Below are 13348 nucleotides of genomic sequence, written 5' to 3' on the forward strand. Positions count from 1 at the left end.
CCACCGATCTGTCCTTCTTGTTCTCCCTCTTCTCCTGTCACTCGCTCTCTCTCTAATTTTCTCTCCTCTTATGCTTGTTTCTTCTGTAGTTTTCTCTCTCATTTTCTTCCCTCATCCCCCTGTCACCACGATGTATCCACATGCCTCTTATCATCTTTCCCTCCTTCCTCGCCTCCCACCTCCCGATCCTTCCTGCAGAGTGCTGTGCAGTTGACTATTAACACAGGGACCTGTAATTAGAGCTGACGAACCGCCAGCAATTAGTTTTCCCAATAGAAGATGCTCTGTCATCTACGCATGCATCCCTTTATCCCTCTTTCAATCTTCTGCTTGCTTTTGCCTCCTCTCTGTCATTTCTTTTCATATTGACTGTCAGCTTTGTGGGGCAGATATTGTTTTAATGTTTTTGTTCATCATTGTACCTTCCATCCTGCCTTGTAAACGGCAGTCATGTAGATGTACCCACAATGCACCACACAAGTTTGTAAGCAGCTACGCACCCAGCATCCCTGGTATACTATATGCTGACGATGACGTCCCACTCAGTCGGATGTAAACACATTTCTTTGTCTTACATGTTTCGCTGCCAACGTCTTTTTCCTCCGATGGGCTTTGTTCATTTTCCCCTTTTCACCGGCTCACGTGGTTCTCTCACAATTCTTCATCCTCATTAATGAAAAGCTCTATAAATAAACACTGAAAAGAGGGAGAACGAGCAAAAAAGACATGGTCAAGCAGAACACGGGAGGGAGGTGGGAGGAATGAGGTCCAGACAGACAGCAAATGACTGCGAGTGTTAAAGTAGGCCAAAGGGGGCTGAGGGAGGAGCGGGGGTATCATATCAAAGCTTTGAAACTTGTCAAGAGTTCCTCCGCCGTCAATCACTTAATCAATTTCGGCGTCAGCCAGTTTGTCTGTATCCCGGGTTGCTGCGTCGGTCATCTCGCTGCAGACAGTTTGTCAGTCAGCCCGAGTTGGAGTAATCTTTTCCTCATTTGCATTCACTCGCTACTTTCTTTCCTCTTTCCTTCCCTGTGGTGCTTCCTTAATTTTCCATCATGCTCTCCTGTTCTGTCCTTCTGTTAAGGTGTGCTGTAATGCGGTTTTATAACATTCTTCATAAATTATGCATTCACGTGAGAGTGTTTATAAACCATGTATTTGTGTGTGTGTACAAATGTCATTTATGTGTCATTGTGTGCGTTCAAAGGAGCATGAGGCAGGATTGAGGCAGGATTTATGAAAAAAATTCGTATATGTTTTAAGTTTTCTAGTAATAATGTCAGATGAAGCGTTCCAAACCCAAAAGAATGAGCCCTCTAGTGTATCTCTCCGTTGCCTTGAACAGGCTGTGTGCTGCAAAATGTGCTGCAATTGTGGGGCCGAATTTCCCGCGCTGTCCTGCGGATGTGACGTCAAATGACGCTGCATGCCCGTTCTCCCCGTTCTCCCGTGCCGGTGTCGGTGCGGCTTTTGACCGTACGTGATGACGTTCCGTCTTGTGATTGGCTTCCGTACGTGATGATTAATAAATGTAATAAAGCAAATCGATAATTTAAAATGTCTATTAAGATCAAAATATTTAACTGCTTACTGCTATGCAGCAAGCAAAAGATTGTTTACCCTATACTGTAGAAGTGTATGTCTCTATATGTTCTCATTGTTGAATCTGTAAATGTCTAAGCAAAATAGTCATAATACATTATATAAATATAATTAAAAAACTGTAACGTCAACTAAGCGCTCACTGATTAATCCGCAATTGCCAAAAAAGATGTTTTGAATGTGAAGACATGGTGCAAAACTGCCTTCCTAGCTTAACATGGCAAAAAAATACCATCGCGGGGAAAAAATGCACACTTCCGGGGAAAATATTGCAGCCCGATACAATCTGGTACCCACACCGGCTTCGCTGTTGACTGCAGTACCCCCGACGGCCGTCGTGGTGAAGGGTGGCGCTATAGAGTCTCATTTCTTAAAAGGAGCCTCATGCTCCTTTAAAGACTCCTTTTAAACAACAAGTCCTCTCATTGGATATACCGATTCATGTGTCATGTATTAAGCTGGTGCTGGTCTTGTATCTTAACTTCTATTCTCTCTTTGTCTCCCTCGCTTTCTTGCTCTGCCTTTCCCCTTCTTCTTCTCTTTTATCCCCATCTCTTCCTGTTCTCCCCCCCCACTTCCTCCGCCTGTACAGGTATTAGTCTCCCATTCCTGCACCATGTCTGTTTGCGGAGGCCTCAGCCTGTCCCTCCCTCACAGCGATGCTGGGGCATGCTTCTCCGCCCACGTGGTTGCCCGGGAACAGGAACAAGCTCGAACCCTACACCCACCCACGCCTTCATCACTTCACCGGCGCACAGGCACGTCCCTCTGCCTGCCCCTAGTGTTCCTGCTGCTCTGCCTTCTCCATCTACCCCCGGCCTGCCACTCACGGAGAGAGAAGGGCGGGGGAGGCGGTGGCGGCCATTACATGCCCATCCCCCAGCCCCCTCCGCACCACTTGGCCCTACCCAACATTTTGCGAGGCCTCAGCATCGCTGTAGTCCTGGTGGGCAACTCCAGCGAGATGGCGCTGGCGGGGGGCCGAGAGAAGGAGGACTTCCTTCACTTGGCGCCCAACGTGGAGGTGCTGACCATGAACGAGACCGACCCCAAAAGCATCATCAAGAGCATCTGTGACTTAATGACGGAGCACTGGCTGCAGGGTGTGGTGTTTGGAGACGACACTGACCAGGAGGCCATCGCTCAGATCCTGGACTTCATTTCAGCCCAAACCCATATCCCCATCCTCGGTGTCCGCGGGGGCTCTTCCATGATCATGGCTGCAAAGGTAGGAAACTCCCACCCATAAACCAAACAAAAAACCAAGGCATTTTTACTGCAACAGCACCTGGTTGAGGAAGTATGTGCAGGTGTTTTGAGTGTGAGAATATTAAGAGAGCCTCACTTTAGAGACACTGGCTCGAAAATGGCTCAGTAATGAGAAATGTAGAGTACTTACTGAAGTCACAAGATGCAAAACAATACTTACATCTCCATTTTAATTCACAACCTTATAATTGGATATCAAATGTAGATGGCATATCTGTCCTCCAGCCTGAAACCTCAGGTGGATGTAATTTCGATTAGCCATAGCTTGCTGCCAGTCATGGGTTTGATTACATCACTATACAGTGCTCACTTCAATCAGCAACAGATTAGTTTACCTACATTATTTACGCACACAATACCGATATTTGCTTATTGAGTTTTCCAAAACGTTAATGGGATCTGCTTGTGCTTCATACTTTTGTTAGATTCAGTGTCCCTTACCTTCCCCTTCACAATGATGGTTCAAAAATATAGTATTTAAAACACAAGTACCCTTAATTGTAGTGCTGGGCGGTATGAAAAAAAAAATGTATATCACGGTATTTTTCAAAATTATATCGGTTTCACGGTATATCACTGTATTTTTTTTTGATGCACAACTGGGTGTTAACCACATTTTCTAATTATTTGGAAATAATGCTGCAGTAAATTGGCTTAGAATGGCCTATTTTACTGTCATGAGGAGGAAATATTGTGGAAAATCATTAATGTCCACACTAGTATAAATACAGGTTTGCATGGCCTGACGTGTGCCTGGCGCTAGGACCCCGCGGACGCATGGTGTGTCGTCGGGCTGTGTTTTCCTTCATGCTTCCCTGCAGCGTCACATGCAAACACAAACACAAACACACGTACCTGGCAGAAACATTTCTTTATATCATGTTGTCTGTCGCCCGCGATATTTTTTCTTTTTTTGGCCGGCGCCATAGTTGGCTAGCTACAAACTCTATACATCCCATAATGTATAATAATATGCCCGCGCTCTCAGCAGCGGGACTCGCATCGTTAAGGCTGATTTATGGTTCTGCGTTACACCAACGCAGAGCCTACGGGGTAGGGTACGCAGCGAGCGGCCGTACGGTGCACGTCACCGCGTACCCTACGCCGTAGCCTACGGCGTAGGCTCTACGTCGATTTAACGCCGAACCATAATTCAGGCTTTACTAGGCAACGAAGCAGGTTGACTCCCGTTGCAGAACAGCGCTGCAGAGCCGCTCCTAAACGTAAATGATCATTGATTTTTTTTTTTTATACATATACATAATGTATAATAATATACCCCGCCAGGCCCATACAGTGGTAGGGGAACACTGTCCAGCGGCCCATATCATAAGAAAAATAAACACCGGTATTCGGTATGGACCGGTATACCGCCCAGCACTACTTAATTGTATACACTTTCTGTGTGTGAAAGGGGGGACTTTTATTTTTTTCAAAGCACAAAACAGAGAGATAAAGCTGACTTGAGTGACATTTTTCTGAGCTGTTCCTGCACCGCCATACTCTTCCCATATTAAGTGTGCGTGCAGAAAGACACAGGCATGTGAAGCTGCGGTGGCTGACTTGGAGCATAAACTGCCAACTGAGCTCATGCCAGTGACAGGATCAGCTGGAGATTGCACCGGGACGGAGGACTAGATCTCTGCCTGTTTACCAGGCCTTGCCTAATGGGATAAAGCAATCTGCTGCTGCTTTATCTATGTCTGCCTGGGATCTGGATTTGGACATTCATAACGTCAGCTCATTCAATTTGTGCGTTCTGTATAAATCTAAAAGAACTGAAAAAAAAGAAAAAATAGCCAGTTCGGGAAAAATGTGACTACTCATGCAGAAATTCAAAGATTTACAGACATTCAGTTTCCTCCACTGTTGGTTTTTGCTGGTTGATCTTTGATTCGAGATTTCAGGGAGGTCTCACATGTCTAGTTTTGACTGTCGTTCATCTTAAATAAGGTTATATGATCCATTGTTAAATGATTTGCTCCACCCTGGTTGTGCTCCTTCCCACCAATTTTTACCAATTTCAAAAACGTTTATAAGTGGCAATCAGTCAGTCAAATCGTGGCAGTGCCAGCCTTGTGCGTCCACCACACCTACAGTCAAGTGTTAACTGAACGTGGGTCATGTGACTTGCATCATATAGAGCCTCAGGCTTAACTCTGCCATCTTTATATCCACGTTGTCCCCCTTGGGTCCGTCTGCTGAGCCTCTGATGTCAGCAGGATCTTGTACCAGCAGAGAAATGAAGTGCAGTGACAAGCAAGAGCAGCAGCCACCACTGAACCTTCTCGCTCTGTTCCTCGTCATTACAGCTCTGAAGGGAGAACTGGCAGGAAACCGTCCACTCCCATTTAAAATTACACTCATAAATGCACAAAGACTTGAGACAGTGCATGCATTAGCTTGCTGTACAATCCCTCATGCATACACAAACCTTTTCCTCCCCTTGTTTCCTCGGTCCCTGCGCTGCAAACACATGTACCTTAAAACTCCAAGTCTAAACAGTACAACCTAAAAACATATACATCTCCTGTATTTCTCCTGCCGGCCTCGTGCATGTACTGCTGCAGTACTTTTTTGGAAAAGATGCCTATGTTTTCTTACCTCAAAAGGTTCAGGCATGTGGGAAAGGCAGGGCAGCAGTGGGGATTCAACAGATACGTTGGCTTTTGTGACAGCGACGGTATTATTTATTAAGCACATGTGCCGTAAGTGCACCAAGCAGTGGGGAGGAGCAGTATTTTTTGATAAAGGTTTAAATGGATCTCCACGGCCACAGGCCAGCCTCTACCTGTCCCGTGAGCTCCTTCCTGGGTGCAGCGGGACCCCGGATAGGGAGAGGACCGGCTCGGTCTCCGAACGGATTTGTGTCTGCCTAATGGACTGAGACAATGGAGTGGCAAAAATACCATAGAGGAGGATCAGAGGGATGGAGAGAAAAAGAGACATGTGGGAAAGTATAGTAATTGAGATAGTGAAGCCGGAGTGAGATTGGGTGGAAGGAATTGTGCTTTAAGATGAAAGCGGTTCGTAAAAGGAGAGGCTGGACTTGGTTGAAGGGTTGGGACCTGATCAGAGGACGCTCAGACGGGGTTGTCTTTTGGGGGAGGTGGACAGCTGACCGTAGAGGAGAGAAAAGGGGGACAGTTTGACATCTGCTAGAATGGGAAGCAAGAGGGAAGGGAAAAGGGAAGAGGAATGCCTCTGAATGTGAGCAGCAGACTCTTTCAGAGAGAAAGGAAAGCAGAGAAAACTTTTCTTCTTTATGGACAACAGGGATTGAGATAAAACGATAGAGCAGCTGTGGAAAACAGAATGAGGGGCTGGCTTGCAGACTGTAAGACAAATTGAGGTAAGGCAGTTTGCTTTTTTTTTTTGAGAGTGAGCATCTCTAGGAAATGGACTGACAAAGAATGGGAAAGAGGGATTACAACATGAGGTGTTTATCTTATGGCCTTGCTCCATCACGCACACAAACTCACACAAATGCGAGCACCCGTCAAGACTGAAGGCCAAATGCTGCTATTACAGCTGGCAAGACAACCCCCTTTCTTTTTCATTACACACTGAAGGAAGGATGATAACAGGGTGCGGCAAAGAAGGCGGGGAATACAACATTTTGGTTTTGAGAGATGGCTGACGAGGAGAACTGTGAGGACTTGTATAAGATAGCTCCATAAACAACACCCTCTTCAGTGGAAATGCTGTAGTGCTGCGTAGAGAGTCAGGTTGAATCATGATCAGAATGATATTCTCCTGCTCTCCCATAAATGATTCTTGGTATTTGGTTTTGAAACAAAAAGCTTTACCGCTATGAGCTAGTGGGAGATGCAGTCTCACATTCAGCCCTGCAACGTTAAAGCAACACAAGGGAGTTTGTTCACACTAAAATAACTTTTTAAATTTCATTTAAGGAATAATGCTGATATCTTTGGGAAGTGTTGTGTACATCGCATGGTCTCTGGTCCCGACTATCAACAAATACCACCCAAAGTAGCTTTAGATTCCCTTCTAGTGAGGCATGCTCATTGCTTTTCATCGCTATGTCATGCATCAACAATGATGAAGCTCGATCACAGACTGAGAAAACATTGACGGAAGAGAAAATGATAGGAGTGCCTATAAGAGACCAAACAAGAGCAAATCATGGACAGTGACTACGTTTACATGCAGTCAAAATTCAGGTTATTGCTAATATTCCGGTTACTGAAAAATTCGGAATATTCCGTTTCCATGCGTGAGCAAACAGGGTTATTCCTGTATACAGGGTAATTAATCATTCGGGATATCTGGATCAAACCAGCGACGCGCGGAGGACGTGATGACGCAATTACCGTCATTTCCGCTTCTTCTTCCTGTATCCAAATTCAAAACAAATGCTGCTTTGCGCAATTTTTCGCTCACCTTCTTGTGAATCTGGCTATCCCGGTACTTTCTACCGTCTACAAATGCCAAAATGTTCATATCCTTCATTACATTTATGAAGTGATTAGTCTCCTCCTGGTCTTGTTTTTCTCCGTGTTTATAAGAACTTCCTGGACTCAAAAGACCAGGATTCCTTGTGAACAGAGCATGCACAGAAAACAAATTCATGTTCTGTTTGATGGGGATATTCCGTTTGACATTTACATGACTGAATATTCGGCTTTTAAAAGGAGTAACCCAGGGGTCATATTGGGGTTTTTAAAAACCTGAATATGAGCAAATTCGGGTTATTCAAAGGGGTTATTGGTGTTTACATGGCCGTGCAAATTCGGGTTATTGCCAATATTCGGGTTTTAAAAGGGTTATTGACTGCATGTAAACACAGTCATTGTTAAAAACGTCTGGGGTATACTCTGAGATCAAAAGTTCAGAAATTCCCCTACATCCCTAGAAGATCAAAAGATCGATAAATTATAAGGAGAAATACCACACATGAGCCTCTCAATCTATTTTCCTGTCGATGGGTCCTCTCATGTCCATCAATCCATTAACTTCCTTTGACGTGGGTTGGGGTCGTCTGAGCAGAGAGGACTAGACATCCTTCCTCTCTCTCGTCTCCTCTAGTCCATCTGACAGGATACCCAGATTTTCCCAGGCTTGCCAAAATATGTTACCTCACCAGCACATCTTTGGACCTCCTACCGGTTCGATATGCTGTACCTGAAACACAGATCCAGGTGGGTGTCCAGTGGGCTATTTGACTAGATACTTCAACCACCTTAGGTGGTTCAACTCGATGTAGAAGAGGAGTAAGTGCAGACCAAGTACCTTGCTAGTGGCAGAACCTCTCACCCTGTCTCTGAGGGAGCCACACTGGCCTCTTGTATTTATGACTAGGGGTGGGTATTGGGAAGGACCTCACAATACGATACGCATCACGATACTTGAGCCACGATACGATACACATTGCGATATCCCGATTATGCGATATCCCGATTATTATATTCTACATAGTTCACCGAAAAATTTAAAAATGCATTACACATCTTAAAATCCAAGTTATATATATGTACATCAGATGATAGTGATGGATCTTAAAATCCGAGTTGCACGTTCATCAGATTATAGTGACAATTCATGGGACAAACTGAGTCAAAACAATGTTTTATTATAACTATACAAGCTAAAGTTACAACATATTTGTATATGTTTTTCATATTATTTACATCATATGAAATTAACATTAAATTTAGTATGAGGTTGCTTTAATTATGTGGCAAATGATAATAAACACAAGAAAGATGGGTACTAAAACCAAGGACAGGCACAGTGATCAGTCAGTATAGATATAAATCCATAAATAAATAAACCTCTGTCCATTATTTTAAATTTTTTAAGGACAGGCAATTGTGTTATATAAAAACTAAATTATAAAATGAAATAAAACGTGAAATAAAACCTGAGCTCAGTGCAGGGCCCTCCCAGGGTTGGTAGAGAGTGGCAATGCCCAGGACTGTCACTTAGGTAGGAGCACTGGGTGATATAATGGGAAAAAGATCGGGGATAAAAAAAAAAAAAAAAAAAAAATCGATATTGAATCGGCTGGAAAAGTATTGCGATATATTGCCATATCGATATTTTTGCCCACCCCTATTTATGACCACATCATTTTGGTCACAGATTAGGATCAGAGATGAGAGTAGGTCCTATTCTCATCTCTGATCCTAAACTCAGTAGAATCATTGATCGACTGGTAAACAGACAGCCTTGCCTTTCGATTCAGCTCTCACTCCACCACAGTCAGACCAGTATGTGCAGCTTTCTTCAGTGATTATCTCCTTTTCAAATTCTTCTGCCATTGTTATACAGGTCCCTGAGATATTGAGATACCCCCCCGCCCCCAACCTGGAGGTGGCATTGACTCTTCCAGCAGAGTATCATGGCCTCTGATTTAGAGGTGCTGATTCTCATCCATGTGGCAAACCATTCGCTCAGTGATGCCAAAAAAAGACAGCACACACACACACACACACACACACACACACACACACACACACACACACACACACACACACACACACACACACACACACACACACACACACACACACACACACACACACACACACACACACCCTGACGACAGGCGGTAAAAAATTAAATGAAATTCTCTCCATAAAAGTTATGAACAAAACGGGTGACCTCGGGCAGTCAATCTCCCACCTGCAGCCAATGTTATTCACTAATGAAAAAACGGGCCAGACTCTCCCGCTGTTTGCATACGAACTGAGTAGCCAGTACCAATGCATGGACCCGTACTCCTGGAGCCGCCCCCACAGGATGCAAATATCTTCTCCAAGTCCACAACCCCTGGTTGGGCGGACATCTACGTCTCCCCAAAAAGACTCTGGTGAGAAAACAGTGTGGATCCAGCCTTCCAACAACAGAACTGAGTCAGGAACTTCTGCTATTTGTAATAAAAACAGGCAATTTTGTCTAGCAGGTTGGTCCAGAAGTGCAGCTGAGGCTCAGCAGTATAAAATGGGATTACACAGATACCACGCCCCCCTGCATGTCCACATACTCTTGCCACTGGGAAGTGGCACTGTAGTTAATGTGGAAAAAAAGTGAGTTTCTATAACTTGAAAGCATGAGAGTTAAATAGATGGAAGGGGGAGGGAGAAACCAGGCAGCTCCGGTATTACCAAGAAATGAAGAAAAAGGTGGAGGAGGAGGAGAAGGGAGCGGGATGGATCAAGGCAAAGGGCACTCACATCTATATCGATGAATGCGATCGGTGAGGGAGCGTCGGGCGGTAAGTAAGAGGATGAGAGCGCTGAGTGCACGGTTGCATGACTGAAAGAAGAGGGAAGGAGAGAGGGGAAGGTTGAGGGACAAAGAGCGTGCGCTCGCAGCAGGTGTGTTGCAATCTATCCGTAGCTGATGGTACTTAAAAAGTTGAGGCTCTGCTCTGGAAATCACAGTCTAAATGGAGGAGGGGTAGGGAGGGACAGAGAGATGGATAGAGCACAGCTGGACCCACATCTGTGAAAGACAGGAGAAGATATAGGAGGAGGACAAGATGGAGAAGGAAGAGGAAGTCCTTCAAGAGTGGGCGTACCTTTGTGTGTGTTTCATCACGGAGCCAACGTGGCTGTGGTTGCCAGTCTTCTCTCAGTAGCAGTTTCCAGCACCACCCGGTTGCTCCACAGTCTCAGTTGGACCGCAGTAATCAGTGTGATCTAGCGCTTTGGCTAATGCTCGTAATATCGAGACACGGGGCGCTATTTTCCTCAGCTTGTCTAGAAGGTATGGCTTTGTAGTGGTACAAATAGCTTTAGCTGTCGTCGATCACCCCAGGGCCCGTGCACAATGAGCTACAGAGAGCTAATCCAGGGGAGGATGCTGCTGCTGCTGCAGATTACAGCAAAGATAGCGTCTACTTGTGTTTGCATAGGATTTAAATGCAAGATTGTCAGCAATTAATGAAAAAAGGGAAAGCAGCCAACTTAGATGACCCCAGGGAAGCTGCAATTAAAATAATGAATAACATTTGCACATTTTAAACATATGCAGGTCCACACACAAAAACACCACAAGCAGACCCACAGGTATAGTCTTTTTCATAAACAGTGTGTACAGTAAGACATGAGTTATTTAATGCATAGATATTAAACATCCCTCTGGAAGACACTCTGAGCTACGTCTGCAGTAAAGCGCAGTTGCACCATCACCTTCACCAAGCTCTCCCACACACAAACGCACAAATCTGACATCTTTTGTGTTGCTGGCAGCCTTCTCAGGGAAAAACCAGCAGGATGTAATCAATTAACTTTTGCCCAAATAACTCGGGCTTTTCATCGTTTCAAATGTGGTCGTTTGCCTGTGGGTGTCCAAGGCCTTTGTAGGAAGAAAGAGAGCGATTTTGTCTCAGCACAGACACCAAATGCTATGAATGTGTGTGTGTAATTGTGTGTGTGGGTGTGTGTGTGTGTACATGTGAGCCAATACTTCGGAGGAAACGGGCTCAATGATCGTGTAGAACTGTTGTTGAACTGTGTCCAGGGATAATTGCTGTGGATGTGGGGAGAGGGGGGATCTGTAAGCCCGCCGAACCACTTAATCACAGCACAGCGGTGAATTCAATGAAGCAATTAATGTCCATACCTCATTTTCCTATAGAAACATGTTCTCCCGGTCCTCGCTACTCAACTAGTGGCTAGTTGAAGTCATTCTTTTTACATTTTTGGTAACCAAAAATCTACTTCTTCGGGTCTGATCTTCCCACTTTGGAGCACTCGGCCGGCTTCATCCTCTTGAGGTTTTAGTCCTTTGGGTCGAAAATAAATGTGTGCGCATTTATATTCTCAATTAATGCCCTACAATAGCACCTATTGTTGTAGTAATCACCGAGGTCCTGTTCTCTATTAATGTAATGTGCTGTTCAGCTTGGCAGTGCCATGTCCTTGCTAAAACATAAATGCAATTAGGAGCATTTGTAAACGATAAGAGAATTATAAGTGAGTGTTCCCTTGCTTCAGGTTTCTCAGTGTTTTTCTTTGTGGTGTTTTCATTTCTCTTCCTTTCCTTTTGCGCGTTCCAGTCTCTTTAAAATCCCCTTTTTCATTGTTGAGTCCATTCATGGGTTTTGAATCCATTAAAGCGAAGTAACTCCCTCCTAACAGCGATTTGATATATTCTTTCATCTAAGATATGGTCTGTTATTTCGTTTTTTTTTTGTGGTTTTAAACATAATAGCATTTGTTTTTTCCACAAACATAAAGGATGGTATTTCTTTTTTGTTGTTGTTGTTTATAATAGAAGATAATGCATCAGCTTATGCTTTTCCTGTTGTGCTGACACAAGCAGCAGCATTAGCGTTACTTAAAGGGCCAACTTAGCTGCAGAAGCACATCTCCATCTTTCTATAGAAAGATGCTTATTTTCCAGTGATGGAAAAATCCTGATATTTCTTTCATCTTACCTTCTCATTGTCCTGGTTTAGAAAATGTGATATCCCACTGTGTGTGTTCCCCTTTTCTGCAGAGAGAGAGAGAGATAGGAAAAAAAATGTCAAGAGTCCTAAATTTATGCGTCCTATTTTCCAACCCTGTTGGTCTCAATTTACCCTGGCCACTTAACTCACTCTATAACTTTATGTTTTACACCTCGCCCTCCCTGAACTGCCTTACTTTCCCTTTGCACATCTCACGTAGTTTTTCTCTCCTGGTTGCTTCACACGGGACGATACTGTACGCATGCACAGTTGTTTGAGAAATTATTTATGCAGAACATGTTCAATTCCAACAAACATAAAGTTTAGTATGCATTGTAAGAATTTGTGCTGAGAGATGAATTAAAGAGGGAGTTAAACCAATACTAAGAAATCAAAGCTTATAAAAATACCTCATAGAGATGCAACACTTTTGAATAGGTTACTGTAACTATGGAGACATGATCAATAAAATTAGTTTCTGAAATTCGCAACAAAAAAATAAAGTGTGAAGAGGTAGTAGAAGAAAAAAATAAAAGTAAACCAAGAAAGACCTGTAGACAATTCCAAAGGAGAGTGACCCTTAATGGAGCAGATGGGTAGACTGGTCTGGAGCACTTCTGGTTGTAGTGTCCGGTTATAAAGCGTTTTTCTTTTGAAGATGGTTTCTTGTTTTATATCGTTTTGTGCTTTGCATCGTTTCTCTATTTGCAGCGCGTTTGATGATGCTGCATTTGTCTTTGTTTTTTGCAGCACGTTTTTTCATTTGCACCACGTTCCTCTTTTTGTACCTCGTTTTGAGTTAGTGAATTTGAATCGTTTCTATACTTGAAGCTTTTTTCCTAAACTGAGACGCATTAGGCCGTTGCAGTGCGTTTGGCCCTTGTCGGCAACCATAGATCTGGGCCGCTACAGCAGCATAACGAATGAGTTACCAGATGATTGGACTAAAGATCAGCTTCCAAACATACTGCCAGTGGAAAACATTGTCATTAGGCAGCGATCTCGGTAGAAATTCATAGAAGATGGTCATGATCTTGTTACTCCACCGCGACT

At 44.0% G+C, this 13348-nt stretch overlaps 1 protein-coding gene across 1 annotated transcript in view; it reads left to right on the top strand.

Annotated features, from left to right (window-relative positions):
* LOC133422717 (glutamate receptor ionotropic, NMDA 2B-like) overlaps positions 1-13348 on the top strand; it is a 153962-nt gene that overhangs the window by 37051 nt on the left and 103563 nt on the right. Inside the window, exon 3 of the mRNA XM_061712766.1 lies at positions 2198-2833. Coding sequence (XP_061568750.1) covers positions 2222-2833 — 612 coding nt within the window. The 5' untranslated portion in view covers positions 2198-2221. The remainder of the gene's footprint in view (positions 1-2197; positions 2834-13348) is intronic.

This window comes from Cololabis saira, chromosome 21, assembly GCF_033807715.1.
Source record: "Cololabis saira isolate AMF1-May2022 chromosome 21, fColSai1.1, whole genome shotgun sequence".
Lineage (NCBI taxonomy): Eukaryota > Metazoa > Chordata > Actinopteri > Beloniformes > Belonidae > Cololabis > Cololabis saira.